This window comes from Cupressus sempervirens, chromosome 4 (assembly GCF_028749045.1).
Source record: "Cupressus sempervirens isolate cs-2001-9-10 chromosome 4, ASM2874904v1, whole genome shotgun sequence".
NCBI classification, from domain to species: domain Eukaryota; kingdom Viridiplantae; phylum Streptophyta; class Pinopsida; order Cupressales; family Cupressaceae; genus Cupressus; species Cupressus sempervirens.
This window is the reverse complement of record NC_143121.1, coordinates 873,573,723-873,595,240: the sequence shown is the minus strand read 5'-3', so window position 1 is coordinate 873,595,240 and position 21,518 is coordinate 873,573,723. Positions and strand designations below refer to the sequence as shown.

At 35.6% G+C, this 21,518-nt stretch overlaps 1 protein-coding gene across 8 annotated transcripts in view; it reads right to left on the bottom strand.

The window, feature by feature from the left end:
• Positions 1-21,518, bottom strand: part of LOC149564185 (Insulinase (Peptidase family M16) protein) — a 226,061-nt gene that overhangs the window by 53,760 nt on the left and 150,783 nt on the right. For all 8 annotated transcript variants that reach the window (XM_089827253.1, XM_089827250.1, XM_089827252.1 and 5 more), the window contains 6 exons: positions 2,088-2,252; positions 1,818-1,967; positions 1,623-1,714; positions 1,207-1,288; positions 971-1,054; positions 757-873 (listed from right to left, as the gene is read on the bottom strand). In XM_089827253.1, coding sequence (XP_089683379.1) covers positions 757-873; positions 971-1,054; positions 1,207-1,288; positions 1,623-1,714; positions 1,818-1,967; positions 2,088-2,252 — 690 coding nt within the window. The remainder of the gene's footprint in view (positions 1-756; positions 874-970; positions 1,055-1,206; positions 1,289-1,622; positions 1,715-1,817; positions 1,968-2,087; positions 2,253-21,518) is intronic.

Sequence of the window (21,518 nt, the reverse complement as noted above, 5' to 3'; positions counted from 1 at the left end):
CAATATGATGTTGATCTTTTGGCCTACTCTCCAAGTGAAAGCCAAGACAGGATCCTATCAGTTTTGACCTTTCTCTGTCAGGATCAAAACGAAGTGGCCCAGGGTCCAACTAGTCCTATTACTTATCCTTCAGTTTTGAGGTTCTTCCCATTTTTCAGAATCCTTGGCAGGGTTTCGGAGGGTTTTCTTTTGGACCCCTACCATTTCTTTTCTACCAGTTGTTGCTTTCTTTCTTTGAGCACCCTTTGGTGTCCCTTCGATGGGCTGCCCCCTTATGTTGTTCTCAACAATGCAATGCCTTTGACCCCTTTTGTTCTCTTGTTGGGCATTAATAAACTCCTGTCTCTCTCTCTCAAACTCACACTCTCACACACACACAGACAAACACACAACATGATTCACCAAATACTATGCCTGCTGAGGATAACAATAAGAAGTAAATGGAACATAATAAGGAACCTTGCCTACTATCTCTCTTGAGGCTAGAGATCAAACCAAACACCATGCACAAACATTTTTTTGTTTAAATCTGTGATATGCTAATTGGTATAATGCTTGCATTTCGTGCCTTAAGATGAACCAAAAAATGAAGATGCAAAAACAATTCACATATCACAGCATGTAATCATAAGTAATCAAAAACAATGAATTACAAAGTAAACGAGTATAGTAAGGGAACAAAGTAGTCAAGCACAAAATATCTTATAGTAATAGATATAAAATAGATGAATTGTATTTAGTATAATAAAAACTTACCAGATTAACAGAACTATCTGGGTCACAAGAGAAGTTAACTGCAATGTCACCACGTACATTACCCATCCTTGAAGGTTTATTACCTCCAAGAAAGGAAGAAACACTGACACTATAGACCTGAATAAAAAAATTCGCATGAGCAAAGAACTCAAATAACAAAGAAAACATCTCCATATAAATCCTATTGAACAGAAAAAAAATTCATGTGGAATACCTGCCCGTGCTTGAAACGGAGAGCTTGCATGATTTTTGTTTCCAATAACTTGGTTGCAAAACCAACAAAATGAATTTCCTCCATCTTTCATAGATAAAAAAGAGATAACTACATGATTATCAGTGGATTCGATAGAAGTATTGTGAAACATGAATAGAAGATCTCATGTTCAGACAGCATCTTTTCTTCATAGATTAACTTTCAAAGTAACTAATCTAACTTATGTTCGTACATACCACGTGAAGAGCCTTAAGTTCAACAGGAAATGTAATTTGAACAGAACATTGTGCTTCTTGCATTTGGCTGCGCACAACTTCTCTGCAATTCACAAATTTTGCATAATGCAAACTTCAGATAATGTGACAAAGATTCAAGAATATCAATTACTTATATCCTAAAGATCATTGTAAACATGTCATAAGGAACATTAAAGAAAATCTTGCATATGAATAACCCGAAACTAACAAGATAAAAAAATGAATGATATTACAATAGATATCAGACGAAACAATCCAAACACAGTGTAAGATAAATTTAAAGTAAAGTGTCTGAATACTGGCAGGAAAGCTCTCTGTAAATGGTCGTCATTTATAATCGTGGCCATGCTTTTAATTAAAGAATAAATGATGAAAGAAATGAAAACATAAAATACCTGACAGTACTACTAGGGAACTTAAAAGGCAACGCCTTCAACTCATCACGGTTAAAATGCATTACTGGCTTCAAAGGCTTTGGTATCCCACCCTATTACCATACAATATACCAAAAGAAATAATTAGAAATCTTTGATACTCAATAGCAGACAATTTCTTTGTAGGAAGCACACACTTGTTCTGAATAAACTCACAAGGTATTGTAAAATCAGTGGCAGGGCTACAGCAGGGTCAATTTTTCCAACAATAACCACAGTAAATACAGAAGGGTCCTTGAAGCAGCTATCAAAATACTGGCAAGATCTTTTTGCATCCACTTTCTGGAGATGTTTGACTTTGACAGGCTGTTGCATGGTGGAATCATACATCACTTTTCAAAAGCTCATGTTTTACACGTGCAATAGATGAGCATTATATGTGTATCCAAGAAAATATCAATTGCAATAGATCTAATATCATTTTACCTTGAAGAAGTAAGAGTTCCCATAGTTAAGCTCTCGTACTCGATTAGCAAATTTAGTGAAGGGATCTCTTTCCTGTGCTCTTATTGCTTCCTTTGTCATTTCCATTACTAGACTAACTTCTTCATCTCCCGGAACAACACATGTCACAAATAACTGATATACAAGCTGCATGTGTCACACAACAATTCAAACATAATTAGGCAACCAAACCAATATTAGAAACCAAATACATATTTTGGAACAGTAGTCACCATTTAAAACAATAAACATTTGTAAATACAAAAGAATGAAAGCTCTCAAACTCTATCATACCATTCAATTTTAAACTCTTTAAGTCACATACTTTTCCCAGTATTTGTATGCAAAGAAAAACAATTGAACTAATAAAGATTACCAGATAAACTAAGATTTACTGGAACCTCAAGACAATATTTTTATCTTCTCATAGAATTCCCACCAGTCACATGAACTCTACACTTTCAGAGAAATAAAGCAGTTGTGGAATTGTGCAAAGGTATGACCTCTGTATGTGAAAGTACTTTTGGCATTTAAAATATATAGGTTTCATTATAATATAAAATATCAACAGAACAACAGATTTAATGTAATCATCCCTCTCTCCAAGAAATACCAAATCAGTTGAAACACATGAATTGAACAAGTCAATGGAAACAAAATGCCTATGAAAAAAATCAGAGGCAAAGGTGGTTTATTTCTTCAAGGCAATATTTTTCCTGAACCAATTAGATGTGTTGAAGTTTGAAGATTCATCCTCCATGCAAAGAAAACCGTAGAACAGTAGATCAATATATGACAGTATACAAATGACACAATATTTATAATTGCTGAAGGATTTTTGCAATAAGAGATAAAACCAATGACAACATGCATAAAAGGCATGCCTGAAGCTATTAGAACTTTCCCTAAGAAAATACTTATCAATGTTACTTCTACTTTTGCAGGTTCTCCTATAGGACTATAAACTCATCACAAATTTTAGTCTCGCTGAAATTAATAAGCTATACTTTGGTTTTTTTAACTACTAGAACATCCATGAAATAAAGAAAACTTCTCATTTAAAAGACACCATAGATAGTCTTTTTTAAATGTCAATAGGACATGGAGTCCTCTCTCTTTTTTGACATATAAATTTTGAAAAAGATCATAAAGGTTTTTGAGAGCCCTGAAAATAGGGTATGTACATTGAAGGCTCAGCTTGAAAATCTGAGCATAGCTCTATCAATATAGGAATATGACAAAACAACAGCAACACGGATCTATAGATTTGGCAGTGCTCTACATACTTACTGGTATTACAGTCTATGTATACGTAGACGAAAAAAATCCAGAGCCCTGTAAATAGGGGTATAGATATCACAGGCTCACCATGATATATGTGTCTATGTCTGTGTGTGTGTACATAAGCATGTATGTATGTATGTATGTATGTATGTATGTACATACACATATATTCCCTTTCTAACCAGTTTGTGGATAGTTAGCCTATCACTGGATTCTCGTGGGCTAATATGTTAGGGTTAGAGAACATTGGGGACAACAGATCCAGCAACTTGAGAATATCAGAGGTTTAATTGAGCTCAGACAGTTACTATGAGCACAATGAGTGATTTTAGGGGACTTCTCCCAAACTTTGTTTAATAAGTCTGTATGTATATGTATGTATGTATATCCCCTTCCTAACCAGTTCGCAGATAGTTGGCCTATCAATGGACTCTCATAGGCTAATGTATTAGGGTTAGGGAAATTTGGAGAGAACTGATCCAGCACGTTGGGAATATCATAGGTTTACTTGAGCTCTGACAGTTGCTATGAGCACAACACCCTTCTCTAGAGTGATTCTAGGTGACTTCTCCCATACTTTGTTTAATAAGTCACTAAGACAATAGCACACTCCTATATATATGTGTCTATATGTGTGTGTGTGTGTGTGTGTGTGTATTCCTACTAGTTCATTCTGCTTCTAGTTAGTGTCGAAATCACCAATGTTGCTACACCAAAAGCTCGAGTGGTCAATGAACGCCACAACAGCCAAAGACAAGGATCCACGAGAGGAGGTTAAGCACATGCCACAAATCCATCTGTCTATGCTGGACGGTACCTTTATCTAGAGGAGACAGAGGCACCAACCTTCCAACAATCGCCCCCTCAGCATGACCCAAGGGATTTGAACCCATAACCCAGGGCTCTGATACCATGTGTTAGAATCATTCTTGTCATTACACCAAAAGCTCAAGCTGTCAATGAACATCACAACAACAAAAGATAAGGATCCAAGGGAGGTGGTTAAGCACATGTCACAAATCCATCGGTTTTCTGTTGAACGATACCTTCACCTAGAGGGGACAAAGGCACCAACCTCCAAACACTTGGCCTATCGATGGATTCTTATAGGCTAATATGTAGGAGCTAGGGAATTTTGAGGACAACTAATCCAACAAGCTGGGAATATGTCATGTCCTCTTCCTATGTAGAGTCCCCATGATTATGCAATTAGCCTATTACTCATCTTGATAGGGAGTCCATGCGATTAAAGGATGTCAGAGGCCATAATACGCAATTTATTGCTTGATTACATAGCGGTTGATTCTTTATTAGGCAAACACTTCACTCGATATATTATGTTTAATAATTTTTTGAAGATGTTTCTAAAGTCACTCATTGATGTTGGGCCAAGACAATTGAACATTTTATGGTTAATATTAATGTTGTTAATTAAACATTTTATGTTTAGTATTAATGTTTTTGGTGGTACTCACATGGAATGAAGAAAGCGTTATGTTGTAACACTCCACAAGCAGAAGTTGTGCATGCTCTGTGGTCAATAATGCTCCACATGCCTCTGAAAGGTGGTTACTTGGTGAATTCTGCTGGACAAAGAGAGGAAGATTGTGGTGAACACAGAGAAAAATCAAACGCAGCTTTCCATGGTTTTCTATATGTTGATGCAACCCCAAATCATGTTTGAGAGGGAGTTCATTTTAGCGCTTCTACGGTGCTTAACTAATGATGCAATGCATTGTTTGACATTGTGCGATTGTTTCCAAGCATCTGAGAATCAAGGTTGGGTGACATAAATTGATGATGACACTAAATATAGTGTTGTGAGAATTATAAGACTGTGTGCAAGAGACTACTACATGCATGACTAGGAGGTTCATTTCAAAGGTGGAAAATGGCAATGAGGTGATAGAGATTATACAGGTTATTGGTATTCAAAAAAAAATAGGTATGCGTCTGTAACAAGGGTGCCAACACTCCAACGAAACCAAGAAAAACTCTGAAGATGGTCGAACAACTTATTGTTATAGAGGGACATTATCATGCATACCCAACATGTATTGAAGTCCAATCAATCCCGAGAAAAACTTGGAAATAGGAGGCATAACAATCATCGACTTTATCACACAATTGTTCTTGGTCTAGACATTGAGCTATTCCAGGTGTCGATACTCATACTATAACTTGTTTAATGTCAGCTTAGTTTCATAGCTTCAATTCCATTTGTAGGAGTAAAAAGAAGATTTGAATTGTTGAATAAAATATATTTGGTTGTAGTTTGAATGTTACAAATTAACTCTTAGGGCCAAACCTAGCTATTCTGCAATGAAACAAACCATCAAATGTTTCTTCCTATTGGACATTGAATGATTTTATTTACTGTTTGTTGAACTGAACACCATATATACCAAGCTCTATATTTTATATCACACAGATACTCAATCTCTAGCATCAGAAGAATAACATGAAAATTAGAGAATTGCAAGTTCGATCCAACTCGGAATAAATATCGAACAAACTTTTGCAGGCGTGAATAAAAATTTAAGGAATAAAACTCTTAGGGATATTATAGTGGTGTCAAAGCATCAAACATGCCAACCTATGAGTAATTTGGAATTGAATGTAATAGTATAATAGAGAGCCATGTAGGGTTTGGAACCACCCTTATTGCCAGAAGGGAGAACAATTTCATAACTAGTTGGGGGGGGGGGGGGGGGGGGGGGGGGTGTGGTGTTTGAGGTACAAAACAAGTTGTAGATATGACAAGTGATGGAGATGGAGAAGCAAGCGAAACCTTGAGAGGGATACGAATAGGGAAAAAACACATAGCTAATGTATTATACCAACTTAGAATGGCAATTCAGTAGTTGAATGCAAGTCCAAGGAGGTTTAAAACCATCAGGACTCGATGAGTCCCAAGGCAAGCCCATCAAAATGATGCAAATTGCCTCAGGTCTCGGACTCGACAAAGTCCTAGCCAAGTTTTGGCTGGCTTGCCGAGTCCCGTTTACCTGACTTGGCCAGCGAGCAGCATTTGGAAAAGACTTAAAAATAAATAAAAAATTGTCTTTGTTTTTTATGTTTTTTTGGTATTTTGAGCATGGGTAAGACCTATAGAGGTCATTCTATCACTTGCAAACACAAAGAATAGAGAAATAAGGGTTAAGGGAAGAGTATTGATGTTTTGGAAGATAGATTAGCATATTGGTTAACTCCCATCTATCAGCTGTTGATTGTTTGTGCCACTTTGTAGCTTTTATATAAGCATTGACAAGAGTTAAAAGAAACATTTGCAGGAGGCTTCTTCAATCTTCAATTACATTTCCATTTCTAGAGCAAATTGGAAGAAATAAGATACATTTTTGTCTTCTTATTTTGAAAAAAAAATTACAGTCATGAATCTTTTCTTATTTGCATGTGTTTGGACCATAGTAACAAGAGTTGTGGTTATTCACGCGATTTGGTGATTGGATTCAAGCCAAACAATTTTTTGTGAATTGATGAATTGAATCAGTAATAAAGGGTTTATGAAATAAGTTACTCACAAAATTTCAACGGATTTTTTTATTTGTCGATTCATAGCCGATTCACGATTTGATTCAGCCATGCAGATTTTGTTCTAATTCCAATTCTTGTTGTTTTGGTTTGGACTCTTTAGATTTGTTCCATTTTATGGTGATAAAAAACTTGAAAAGTAAACAGCCTTAGTGTTTGTAAATTGGATTTTCTATATTCTAAATGCTTGTTTTTTGTTTATGAAATATTGCAGCAGTAACAACATCATGTCTCAACTTGAGGGTAGGGGATTTAGGCCTAAAACTAACCCTGATGCTGACCCTAGTGCAGTAGGAAGGGATAGGGCTTGGAAACTATGCCATTCTTGGGCATAAGAAAGGAGTTTTGACATGTTGGCATTGCATTACAAGATATAGTAGGGGAGGCATTAATAGATTGAAATATCACTTTACACATACACCAAGCTGTGATATCAAAAAATGCAAGGACGTAACTCAAGTTGTTATGCATGCTATGAAAGCTCTCTTAGAGGAAGCTACAAAGAAGAATTAGTTTTAAAAAAACCAAAAAGAAGAGATAGCACAATTAGCTAGAACTAGAAGTGTAGAGGGCATTTCAAGTTATCATGCACATGGTCACCCTCCAGTTCCACCTACCACTACTGCATCTTAGAATGTGAGCATTGGGCCTCGTGTGGGTAAGCAAAGATCCTCACTTGATTCCATCTTTATTCCAAGCACAAGTCCAGGTGCATAGCCATTGATTGAGAATATGACTTGGAATAAGGCGAGGCATGAGCAAGCAAAGTTGGCACTTGGAGATTTCTTCTTCTACAACAACCTTCCATTTAATGGAGCAAGGTACTTATAATTTTAATATTTAATTTGTATGTCTTCTCTTGCTTGCATAATAAGTATACTTATATTATTTATTTAATTTGTTTCAGGTCTCCATATTTGCAAATTCCCATAAGATGTTTATACTATTTGTGGACTGGGGTTCAAAGCCCCTAATGATGAGGAGCTAAAAGGTCCTACTACGGCCCATTGTGTTCCTAATGTAAAAGTTGAAATTGAGCATCTTAAAGTATAGGTTGTGAAGGGTTGCACCATCATGACCGATGGTTGGATTGATAAAAGAAATAGAAAACTGCTGAATTTTCTTGTCTCCTCATCAAGTAATTGAATATTGTACTTTGAAAGTTGGAATTTAGTAAGCTAGTAGTAAATTGATTGATCATTGTGATTGTACTAAATTTCTTTATTTTTTCTCAAGTTCCATAGTGTTTTTTTAAATCAATTGATGCCTCAGAGAAGACTAAATTGCTAATAGAGTAAGTGTTTAAGGAGGTGGGTGAGGAGAATGTGGGGCAAATTGTGATAGATAATACAGCAAATTATGTTACTGCTAGTAAACTTCTTATGAAGAGGCACCGCCACTTGTTTTGGACCCCTTGTGTTACCCATTGCATTGAACTCATGTTGGAGGATCTATGTAAAATTCCTTGGATAAAGAAAATGTGTAAAGCAAGGAATATTTCCAACTTCATATATAATCATGCTAGGGTCCTCAACCTTATGAAGCAACACACAAAGAAACAAGAGTTGTCTCATCTAGTGGTCAATAGATTTGCAACAAATTTTATCACGTTGAAATCTTTTCTTGACGCGAAGGTTGGTTTGAAAGGTATGTTTGTATTTGAGGAGTGGACAAATTCATCATATGCAAAGCTCAAAGCAGAAATTTGGGCAGTTGATCGAGTTTTTGATGAGAATGGTTTTTCGAAACCCGCCAAGGAGATTGTAGAGGTACTCTTCGTTTTGTGCTCACTTCCATTTCATTTCACTATTTTGTTAAAATTCTAAACACTTGTTTATGTTCATTGATATTCTAATTGTTCAGTTTTAAACAGAGAACTTAAAGCTTCATGTTTTGTTTCTCACAATGATTGCAGTTCACAGAGCCTCTTTTTGTTATCCTATGGATTGTTGATGGAGAGAAGCCCTCAATGAGTTATATTTACAAGGGCATGCATCATGCAAAAGAGGTCATTCGAGCTTTTTAGGCAAGGAATCACATAAAATATGGTCCCATATGGAATGTCATTGATAAGTGATGCAACAATCTACTTCATAAGACTAATACATGTAGCTACCCACTTTCTTAATCCAGCATCCCAATTCAGACCAAGTTTAAAGGCTGATGGAGAGGTGTTGAGTAGCCTCTATGATGTTATGGAGAGAATGTCACCTAATGCAACAGTTGGAATAGTTATAATCCGTGAGATAGAGATGTATAAGAAAGCACTAGGAGACCTATTTTCACAAGACTTGTGCAAGAAAAAATGGACAAAACTATGATTCCATGATTCTAAATTCTAATTTCTATTTTCTATTTTATTACCACTTTAGAATCTAGAATCTAGATTGATGAAGTCAAATTTATAGAACTAACTTTAAAAATAATCGTTTCAAATGTATGGTAGGAGATGTTTGGCATTAAGGTGTAAAATCTATTGCGGATTGTAGTTCGTTTCTTGAGCCAGACATCTAATGTTTTAAGATGCAAAAATAATTGGAGTATGTTCGAGCATATACACTCGAATAGGCACAACAGGTTGGCAAAAAAAAAACTTAAATAATCTTGTTTTCGTTCACTACAACCTTCGCTTCCACGACAAACAAATTTTGGGCACTAACACATCTCCCATTGTATTAGAGAAGGTTGATATACAAGCAAGGTGGAACACAGAGGTTGATGATCATGTCTTCACTGATGAAGACTTGGAGTGGGTTGATCAAGTGGATAGAGAGGTAGAGGCAGTAGAGGAGGCTAGAGCACAACGAGACCTAATCCAGGACCTTGCGGATGAGAGTGATGGATCCAACTCTAATGATGAGGATTATGAGGATGAGTATGAGGATATGGAGGATGATCATGTTGAGCATGTCAATGAGGTTCAACTTTAGACATAGGGAGAGAGGATAGTTCTAGAGTCTTCCATGATTTATCTTACGCGTACTCATAGGAAGATATAGGCTACTACGAGTCTTTCTTTTGATATATGTTTTGAACTTTTGATTCCATGGATTGCATATTCCATTGATATTCTAGACATTTGACAATTACACTACATTTCAGATTTCTATTATGTTATTCAGTTTAAGTAATGTATTTCGAAAATTCACATTTATAGCTACATGATCTATGAAAAGTTGTATGTGTGTGCAAAGTAGCCTCTATTTATCTCAATTATTGTGTATTTGATGTTAATTGATTAAATGATGCATGAAAGAAACTTAAAATCCTTAAAAATCTTTTAATTTCATGGGTTTTTTAATTTGCTGAGTTCAGCCGCCGAGACCAAGTCCGAGCCCAATTTGGGCCTGATCGAGTCTGAGCAGAGTCTGAAGCTAGTAACACTAGGTAGTATAGATGTCCCTCCATGGAGTGTGAGACCACCAAAACGTACATCTGATAGGCCATTAATGCCCATTTTTGCTGAAATAACGGTGAAGAAGTGGGTAATGCAGAGGCAGGAGTACCTTTTCTGGAAAGTTTTATGGAAATGCATGCTGAGTGGGATTTGTTTCAAGATCATGTCAAAGTGGATTATTCTGGAATGAAATGAACCAACATATGATTCTTCCTATCGGATATTGAATACGTTTATTTACTGTTTGTTGGAATGAACACTATATATACCAAGTTCCGTACTATATTTGGCACAAATACTTAAACTACAACCTCAGAAGAATATTGTGAAAATCAGGGAACATGTTTGATCCAAATCAGAATATATATCAAACAAACTTTTACAGGAAGGAATTAAAAAAAGGAATAAAACACTCGAGGATATTACAGAATATCAGAGGCTTGGTTGAAGTTCGACAATTACCATGAGCATAATACCCTTTTCTGGAGTGATTTTAGGTCAAATCTGTCGTAATTCGTTTAGTAAGTCAGTTGTTGAGACTAACAGAGCCAACTGTCAGCAATTCTATATTTTACTATCTGTGGGAGCAGTAGATATCACTATCTCAATATTTGGTTTACTCTAGTGATGTAAAGTTTAATACCAACTAATTAATATTTTATAGAGATCAATTAAAAAATAGACTTTTATCAGTATTTAATTTATTTTAAATAAAAGACTAAATGGGCACCAAGAGTAAAGTGCAAAAATTTATTAAGGGGTCTTTTTAGAGACATGGGCACAATTTATGAAGACAAGGATTTTCTTTTATTGCTTTAAAATTTAGAAAACGATGTTTCTATTATGACACAGACGTGAACTGAAGATGAAATAGAAACTACATGATTAACTAAGGACTCAATAAGATGACAATTAAAGAAACATAACAATATTCTAATGCCCTCCCTTGATAGTCATTATCTAACCAACCAACAGAAGACCGTACACATCTTGCAGTCATAAGTTCTCCAGACTATTTTGTTGTTGTTGGTAGATGGCAGGTGATGTTATCAATGTCATGGCATAGATTTGATTGCATAACAATCCAATCTGTGTTGTCATTTATGTCAACTAGTGACCTAATGTTTCAAGTATATTGCCAAGTATTAATATGATGAGCAAAGTGTTGGAGTGCATTTCAGTGGTTGTGGTCGTTAAGAGAACATTGAGGATGTCTCTGAAAGTCCATGGTATGACTGCTACTGTTAAAGTGAAAAAATGTATGATCAGGTGAATTGACAGTGCAATTGCCACAACAATTAGTGACAAGTGATAGGTGGGTTGAGAGGTTTGTCAAAGCCATATTGAGGCTACTCACGTAACATTGCCATAGTGAGAGAATACAAAGGCAGTCACTAAAGCACGGGCAATGTTATTGACCAAGTTAAAGAGTATTCAATTTAAGTGACAAACAGTAAATTGATGATTGATGATCAGTGTCAAGGCTGTGATGAATTCAGTTGAGTCAGTCATGATTTTGTGACGTAGATTCATGATTGCAAGTGATGACTTGGCATCACATTGTTCGATGAGAGCATATGGACTGGTTGGGGCAGTGTTGGTGATGATTTGGCATCACATTGTTCAATTGGAGCATGTTTAAACTCTTGGCACAAAATTCAATGAATTGGTTGGTGCAGTGTTGTAAACATGTTTTGTGGTTTAAGATTTGTCCTATGGCACATTGGATCTGAGTGTGATATTTGAAAAACATATTGATTTCAAATTCTAGGACATGATTAAGGAGGTGGATTTGAATGTCCAATATATAATAGTGGAGGCCAAACAGTTTGTTTTTGTTAATTGTGGTCAACCAAGTGCAGTGAAGCATGCAAGGTGTGATCAAGCTAGGATAAAGTTGAGTATGTTATGAGGTATGTTTGAGCTTCAATGGATCTGATCAGGTAGACGTATTGTTATTCAACAAACCATTCTTTTTGTTGTTACCTAACAGTTACAATAGTCAAAATCCCTTAACCAGTTGGATCCTAACAAGTCCTTTGTTGTAAATCTTTTAACAAGGTGTCACTTTAATTGTGTTTTGAAGTCCTTTCTAACTAAGCTACTCCTAATAGGGCTAGAGGTAGATTCTCTAATAGAATGGTACCTAACTGTGTCTTTGTAACTCCTAACAGGGTAAAGCTCCTTACAAGGCGTACTTTAGAAAAGTGCACAATCGTGGGTACTAATCCCCACCGTGCTTTTTACCCAAGTTGGCTTTTCATGATACTGACATATTTGTATCAATCTTGTGGATGTCTTTATGTCTTGAATGCTTTTATGTGCTACTATTAAGTTGTTCTTGAGAAAAAGGTTCAAAGGTTGAAAATATAATTAATTGGTTGCATATTGATTCACTCCCCCTCTCAGTAATTTGATCCCTTAGGACTAACAATTGGTACCAAAACTCTAGTTCTCTACAGAGGTGATGCTTAACAACTTGATGCAAAGATACAAAGATGATGAGGAAGGAAGGTCCTAAAGTCACAAGGGAGAACTATCCAGTGTGATATGGCAGGATAAAGTTTTTTCTCAAAGGTATGGATGAGCATACAACTATTATGAAGGCCATAGCTAGCACTCTTTCTATACAAACTACATCAATGTCCAAGATCTAGAGACCGCAAACTACATGTGGCAGAAACTAAAGAAAGTCTATGATGGGGTCTCAAGTGCAAAAAGCTAAGGTGGATAGTTTGAAAGGGAAGCTCAATAAGATGAGGATGATGGAGAATGAGAATATTGAACAATATAATCAAAGGATCAAAGACGTCATTATTGTTAATTCTATAACTTGTAATCCTACTGATCTGATAATAAATCGGTCTGATCTGTTCTTACATAATATGGATTGATCCAAAGTCTTTGCATTATCTTCTTAGGCATATCGGTGTCTATCCTTAAAACTAGTTCGAGCTTAACTAAAACTCTTTTGTGTTAAGTTATAATTAAACTTTTTGTTTCATGGAAAAGTCGCCGACTTCTAGGGATGAGTTAAAGTATGTTTTCGAAGGGACATGTCCCTTGTAAGGACATGTCCCTAAATCTCTCTATTTATAATGGGTATGGTTAAAGTCTAAGAGCACACAAGTAAACAATAAAGTTTGCTCCTTAGTCAAAAGTGCCCATATACAACTTGCAGAAGAAAAAACAGTTTCAGATTTATATTTCTAATTTAATTCAAGACAATACTTTGAAATTATTTACAGCAAGCCAGAAAGGAGAGAAAGAAGGTTGAATCTAATCTCTGATTCAGTCATAAAATTTGCGGAAACTTTACATAGTATCAAAAATTTGGTAGTCGAACCTAGGCTCTGCAAAATTCAATAATCAGACTTTATATATATCTAGCATCTATCTCATATCTTCAATGGCATACACAATTTGACCCGAGGACAAGTTTGATGGGAAAGAACACTTTGATGCTTGGAAATTTAAAATCGTGATGATTCTTGAAGAAAATGATGTACAACAATTTGTTCATAGAGCATCCAAACAACCTAGCATTGAACCTCATTAAACTATATGGAGTAAAGGAAATAGAAAAGCCATTCAGATCATATTAGATAGAGCATAGAATGATATTGTACCTATACTAACAAAACATCAAACAAAATTTGATATGATGAATGCATTACTAAATGCATATGAGGTCAACAATGCAACCAGAGTTCTCGCACTGAAAAAGCAACTAAATCACATACAAATAAAGAAAGGAGAATCAATGAATTCTTACTTCCTAAGGGTTGCCGGCATAAGAGATGAACTGTCAAGTATAGGAACCATTATTAGTGACAAGGACCTAACACTAATGCCTATATATGGATTATCAAATTTATGGGAAACTTTTGCAGAAGGAATAAGTGTCAAACATAAACTTCCTGACTTCAATAGACATAAGGGAGATTGTGTTCAAGAAGAATCCAGAAAATTAAAGAATGGAAACTGAAAACAAAAGATGGAGAACTTCTTGTTCTTAATACAAACTCCTATAAAGGCAAGAAGAAAAGGGGAAATCAAAAGAATTGCAAACCCAAGAAAGATCTATCCAAAATAAAGTGTTTCAGATGTGAAAAGTTTGGACACTATAGATCTAATTGTCCTGAGAATTCTAAACAACAAGTGAACTGTACAAATGTTACTACGGAAGAAGATAAATGTGATCCCGAGAATTGTGTATTGTATTCGTCACTATCAAATGAAATCTCAAGTAAAGCATGGGTAATTGATAGTGGATCTTCTAGACATATAACAGGATACAAAGAAGCACTAGACTCTATATTAGAAAAAGTTAATGGCGAAGTCAGAATTGGTGATAATTCAGTACATTACGTCGAAGGAATTGGAAATTGCACCTTCAAACTAAAATCAAGAAATTCCCTTCTTCTCAAAGGAGTACTCTACGTACCAAGACTAAAAAGAAATCTAATCTCGGTTACAGCACTTGAAGATGATGGACATAATGTTTCTTTAATGGACAGTAAAGTAATAACCTGGGCAAAGAACTCCTCAATTAAGAAAGCGAAGTCAATTGGTCAAATAAAAGGGTATATGTATGAATTAAATTCAAAACCTAGTCGACCTATTCAACTACAAACATAAATGAAATATGGCACAGAAGGTTAGGACATCTAAATTTCAAAACCTTATCAACTATGGAGAAGATGGTTACTAGTTTACCTAAACTAAATAAAGACCACTCAAGCATATGCAAAGGGTGTGCTGTAGGTAAGAAGACTAAAAGTCCATTTCATGATAGCACAAGAAAAACAAATAATGTTTTGGAATTAATTCATTTAGATTTATGAGGACCTATGTCTGTTCCTTCTCTTGGAGGATTCTAGTGCTATATTTTGTTCATAGATGACTTCTCAAGGAAAACATGGATTTACTTCTTAAAATGCAAAGAATCAGAAGAAATCCTAAAGAGATTTAAAGAATTCAAAACATTCACTGAAAACTTATCAAGACATAAAATTAAAACTCTTAGAATTGATAATGGAGAGGAATACACCTCAGATTTGTTAAAAAGGTTTTGTAAAGAAATAGGAATTAAGAGGGAGTACACCGTCCCTTATTATCCAGAATAAAATGGGGAAGCAAAAAGAAAGAATAGCACAACTATAGAAGCTGCTAGAGCTATGATATTTGATCAAAATCTAGACTATTATCTTTGGGAAGAAGCCTCTTGTACTGATATCTATATTTAAAACAAAAGCCCTCACTCTTACCTTAGAAATAAAACTCGTGAAGAAGTATTTACTAAGGTTAAACCCAATATAAGTCATCTTAGGATTTTTGGGTGCCCTATATATATCTATGTTCCAAAAGAAAAGATAACTAAGTTAGAACCCTCTGGGAGGAAAGGTATTTTTGTAGTGTATAGTGAAACATATAAAGCATATAGGATTTTTTTACCTGGATAGAAAAGTATTGAACTTAATAGGGAAGTAATTTTTGAAGAAGATCTAGCATTCAAAAGAGCACTAAGTTCTAAAGAACCTTCTCCTTTACTTAGTTCTGAAAGAAATAATGAGTCTGAGTCTCAGAGGGAGAACATAGAATAAATTGAAGATGAAATTCAAAATCTAAATCTTAGAGAAACTCAAAATTCAAAGAAAATACCACTTTGGGTCATTAAAACAGTCGAGAAAGCACAAGACTTTGCTGCAACTTCTGGAACAATCAAAGAAAGCAAAAGACCTAAAAGATTTTCTAGTTATATAGCAAACATCAATGATTTGTCCAAAACAGAACCAACCAATCCTTCAAATGCTATTAAACATACAGCTTGGAAAGAAGCTATGACAAAAGAATACTAATCTATTATGAAGAATGTTGTTTGGGAAATTGTTCCAAGACCTAAAGAAAAATTTGTTGTTTCTTCCAAGTGGATATTTAAAATAAAGCATGCTGTTGATGGTAGTATTGAGAAATATAAAGCTAGATTTGTAGCCAAAGGATTCTCTCAGAAAGAAAGGATTGATTATGAAGAAACCTTTGCTCCTATTGCTATATATACCTCTGTAAGAGTAGTCCTAGCAATTACAGCATTGAAGGGATGGAAAGTACATCAGATGGATGTAAAAACAACCTTCCTAAACGGAAAGATTACAAAAAAAGTATATTTAAAGCAACCTGAAGGATTTGAAACTCATGATCCTAACTTTTTTATTTGCAGGCTCAAGAAATCTCTCTATGGGCTTAAGCAGACTCCAACAACTTGGAATGAAAGAATTGATAAGTACCTCACCGGCTTAGGATTCTCCAAAAATGAAGCCGATTCAAATTTATATTATAAAAGAGATAAAGATGATATGGAAATTTTGATACTGCATGTTGATGATTTACTAATAACACATGATGATCATCTCATAGATCAATGCAGGAAAGATCTAATTATAGAATTCGAGATGAACGACTTGGGACTCCTTAGTTACTTCCTAGGACTAGAACTACCGCAGAATTCTGACAGTATCATACTTAATCAAGGGAAGTATACATCAGATATTTTGAAGAGATTTGGAATGTGGAATTGCAAGTCTACGTCTTCTCCAATGGAGACTAATCTACATAAACTTAAAGAAGCAATAACAAAAACACCTTCCATAGATTCTACTCTCTACAGACAGATGATTGTGTCCCTTATATACTTAGTAAATTCAAGACTTGATATTTGCTATGTTGTTTAAGCCTTAAGCTAGTCTATGTGTGAGCCAAAGGAGATTCACCTAGTTGTTGTTAAACACATTATGAGATACTTACAAGGTACTCTTAATCTTGGGCTCAAATATGAGAAAGTTGGCTTAGATTTACATGGATTCACTGACTCAGATTGGGGTGGAAGTGTTAAAGAAAAGATAAGTACTTCAGGATGTTGTTTCAGTTTAGGATCAGCATTGATATCTTGGAATGTAGAAAGCAGTCTTTAGTAGCTCAAAGCTCCACAAAAGCTGAATACATTGCAGTAGCAATGGCCTCTCAAGAAGCAGTTTGGCTAAAGAAGTTACTTGTAGGATTATTTGGGCAAGCCATGAATCCTACGATTATTCATTGTGATAATTAGAGTTCCATCAAGCTTTCGGTAAATCCAATTTTTCATGACAGGTCTAAGCATATTGAAATTCTTTACCATTACGTAAGAGATATAGTAGACAAGAATACTGCAAAATTATAATACATTTGCATTGTAGATCAGACAGTAGACATACTCACCAAACCTCTATCTAGAGTGAAGATAGACCATTTCAGGAGAAGACTTGGTATGGTTGAATTGTAATCCATTTGTATTCTTTAAATTATTAATAAAATAATTTTATTCTCAGGCTATTGACTGGTACGGGCTCCACCATTTGTATTCATTATTTAAGAGGTGACGATCTCTGAGATAATGAACACTTGCATAAAAGACATTATGAGAGATGACGATCTCTTAGTTAATGTGCTAAACAGTGGAGTTCTATTGTAGGATCTAAATGAGTTCAAGATCACATTGTGATGTACACATTGCTATGTCTATATATCACAATTTGGATAAAGGAAGAAATTTATTTTTTCCGGAGTTTGTCCTGTGTTCTGGTAGATCTTAACTCAGGATCATGTTGTGATATAGGAATACTAGTATCTATGAGCCATAACTTGGATAAATGAAAAACTTAAATTATTCTTCAGATTTATCCTATATATTGTATTCTTTGCAATATTGTTATCACTAATAGAAGTGATTTTTCATATCACAGGTTTAGTAATATAACATTGTATCATGTGTTCTATGATACCACATGCTAAGAAGATTTAGATAGATATAGAGTATCAATTCTTGCTTGTTCATCTTTATTGATGTTGCTAGATATGATATCTCTCAGTATGATTATCAAGTTAAGAACGAGTGTTAATTCTGTAACTTGTAATCCTACTGATCCGATAACAGATCGGTCTGATCTATTCTTACATGATATAGATTGATCCAAAGTCTTTGCATTATCCTCTTAGGGATATCGGTGTCTATCCTTAAAACTAGTTTGGAGTTAACTAAAACTCTTGCATTAAGTTATAATTGAACTTCTTGTTTCATGGAAAAGTTGCCGACTTCTACGGATGAGTTAATGTATCTTTTGGAAGAGACATGTCCCTTGTAAGGACATGTCCCTAGATCTCTCTATTTATAATTAGTATGGTTGAAGTCGAAGAGCACACAACAAAACAATAAAGTCTGCACCTTAGTCAATACTGCCCATATACAACCTGCAGAAGAAAAGACAGTTTCAGATTTATATTTCTAATTTAATTCAAGACAATACTTTGAAGTTACTTACAGCAAGCTAGAAAGGAAAGAAAGAAGGTTGAATCTAATCTCTGATTCAGTCATAAAACTTGCAGAAACTTTACATTTATTTGGTATCAGAGGTGTTGGTATCAGAGGTGCTGGTGTAACTCTTCAAGAAGAGGATGTGGTAAGCAAAATTCATAGAATTGTTTTACCCCAATATACAATTATGGTTTCATCCATTCAAGAAGTCCGATCCTTAGGTATTGTTGTTGTTACTTGGCACATTAATAGGCAAGTTGACTGCTTTTGAGTTGATTAACTTTGATTATAGTATGCCTAAGATTGAAGCTGCATTCAAGGAAAGGAAATGATATATCTAATGATTCTTCTATGAAATATTGCTCTAATAGTTATGAATTTGTTTTGTCTGAAGAAAAGGAACAAAAAGAATTGGGAGTGCTGCTTCCAAGGAGGTTACCTAGAAGGAAGTGTTAAGTACAAAGGTATATTTCTTTTAAAGTGTTTTTCACGCAAAAAGATAGGGCATATTTCTTTCAAATGCCCTGACAAGGGAAAGAAGGATAAAGCAAGAAGATCCAAGGAGAACAACAATAAAGCATGGTACTTAGTTGAAGAAGGTGTAGGTGTTGCCAATTAGGAATCTGATGGAAGAGATGAAGAAGAAATTGCATTCGTTTAATGGATGAGACATTAAACAGGTCAATGATAGTGGTGAAGGAACACCCTAGAGTCCTACTTAGATTCTAGTTCATTTTTGGCTTGTAGGTGGTTCTAGCCAACCACCAAGGTAACAATGACTAATCATAAAGTCCCAAGGTTGATCTGGTGTGTGTGTTGAGTTAAGGATGCTTAGAGTTTATGATTTGTGTGTCCAATTAGGCTCCACCGTCAAAGTCCTAGGAAACTCAACAAAAGAGTCAAAGTTTGACCAAAATGCCAAAATGGAGTGGCACTTATGTTTTTGATTTTTTTTGTTGTCGGTAAATTCTATATTATAGCCAATGGGTACAATTGTATCCAAACAGGCGCGTCATAGTTGAATCACCCCTTTGGGAAAGTATATGTACACCGTGCAGAAGGGACTTTAGATCATCATCAACATTATAATCATGGTAATGAGCATAATCATATTGTAAGCATTGGAGCGCATATTGCATAACTGAAAAAAGTATATGTTGAGTGTTATATCTTGTTGTACTACATGCGATAAGTATCCTTTTACCCTGTATGGTAGACATTTGGCGCCATTGACTAGGGGTCTAGGAGGCAACGCCCCTAGTGGGGTTGAGGGGCAGCCTGGGAATCCAAGAGGGCAGCCTTGTTAGACAGACAGAGTCAACTATACAAATTGGCAGCAGAGAAGGAACAGATAGAAGCAGAGTAGCAAAGAGTAGCAGATGAGAAAGAGAAAGAGTTGGGAGAGATTGCCAGGATGATGCAGTCAGCTTTGGAACTTCAGATGGAAATGGAAGCAGAATTGAAAGTTCGGAAGGAGCAAGTCTACATGCTATGAGCAGAGCTGAACGAACTGAGGGCGCGGACGGCCACTATGCCAAGGACGCATCCCTCTGCTTAGTATCTATACATTGATGTAATTAGTTGTTTATTTTGAGTTTTGTTGTTTTCTCATCTGGAGACAACTTTACTTTTTGGGGGGGATGATGTTGTCGGTAAATTCTATATTGTAGCCAACGGGTAGAATTGTATCCGAACGGGCACATGACGATTGAGTCACCCTTTCAGGAAAGTATATGTACACCGTCCAAAAGGGACTTTGGATCATCATCAGCATTGTAATCACGGTAATTAGCATAATCATATTGTAAGCATTGGAGTGCATATTGCATATATGAATAAAGTATCTATTTTGTGTTATATCTTGTTGTACTACATGTGATAAGTATCCTTTTATCCTATACATTAAACATTTTTAAATGCTTTGGGATCCAAGCCGTTGGTTGTGGATTGAGATATGCAAGTTGGGAGAGGAAATTGCTCAATAAGCAAAAAGTTGCAAAAGTTGCTCATGACAACTTTGCCATGAGAACTTTTCCTAAAAACTTGGAAATCACCTTAATGGTGTTCTAAGCTGACCTAAGAGTCCAAACATGTGGGAACAGGATATATAAGGTCAGAAAAACCCTAACCTGACAGTTAGGAAGCCTACTGTATGGACTAGGGTTTGGAAGGAAGGAGATTTGACTATATTTCCATAACAATGCCTTCATCCAATCATATATGGATTAAAAGGACTAGACTAATGCACTGAGAGTTCAATTTATGTTGTGTATTTATCTATGTAGCATTGGTTTAGTGATTTTATACTAGTTATCATTTTGTTAATTTCATGTGTTTTGTTGATTCACTGCCTAGTTCAGAGCCAATTCTGTAAATGTGTCCTACTTGAGTTCTTGTGGTCTCTTGGAATCAAGTAGGAGACTCTGTATATAGTGTAAATATGGTCTATGGAGTCATGGTTTGCAGGAGAACTATTATTAGTAACAAGCCCTAGCCGAGTGCAGGGGCATTTTGGCTAGGTGCTTGAACAAAACAATAGCAAGAGGGCTTGCTAAATGGATTGGGTAAGCCAACCAAGAAGTGTAGAAGTGAAGGGGCATGTGTCCTAGACATTGGTAAGCAAGGAGGAGTGCAAAGGAGACCATTGAAGCACTTGTTGAGGGCAAAGAAACCAGACAACAGAGTCACATGCCCTAGAAACCCCCCAAAATAGAGGTTTGGTGAAAGTCCTATGTACGGACACTTTGGGAGCCTAAGACCTAGGAAATCTTGAAGCCTAGGAAATCTTGAGGAAGAATCCCTAAATAGTTTGGAGGTTGGTTTGGAGAAGTTG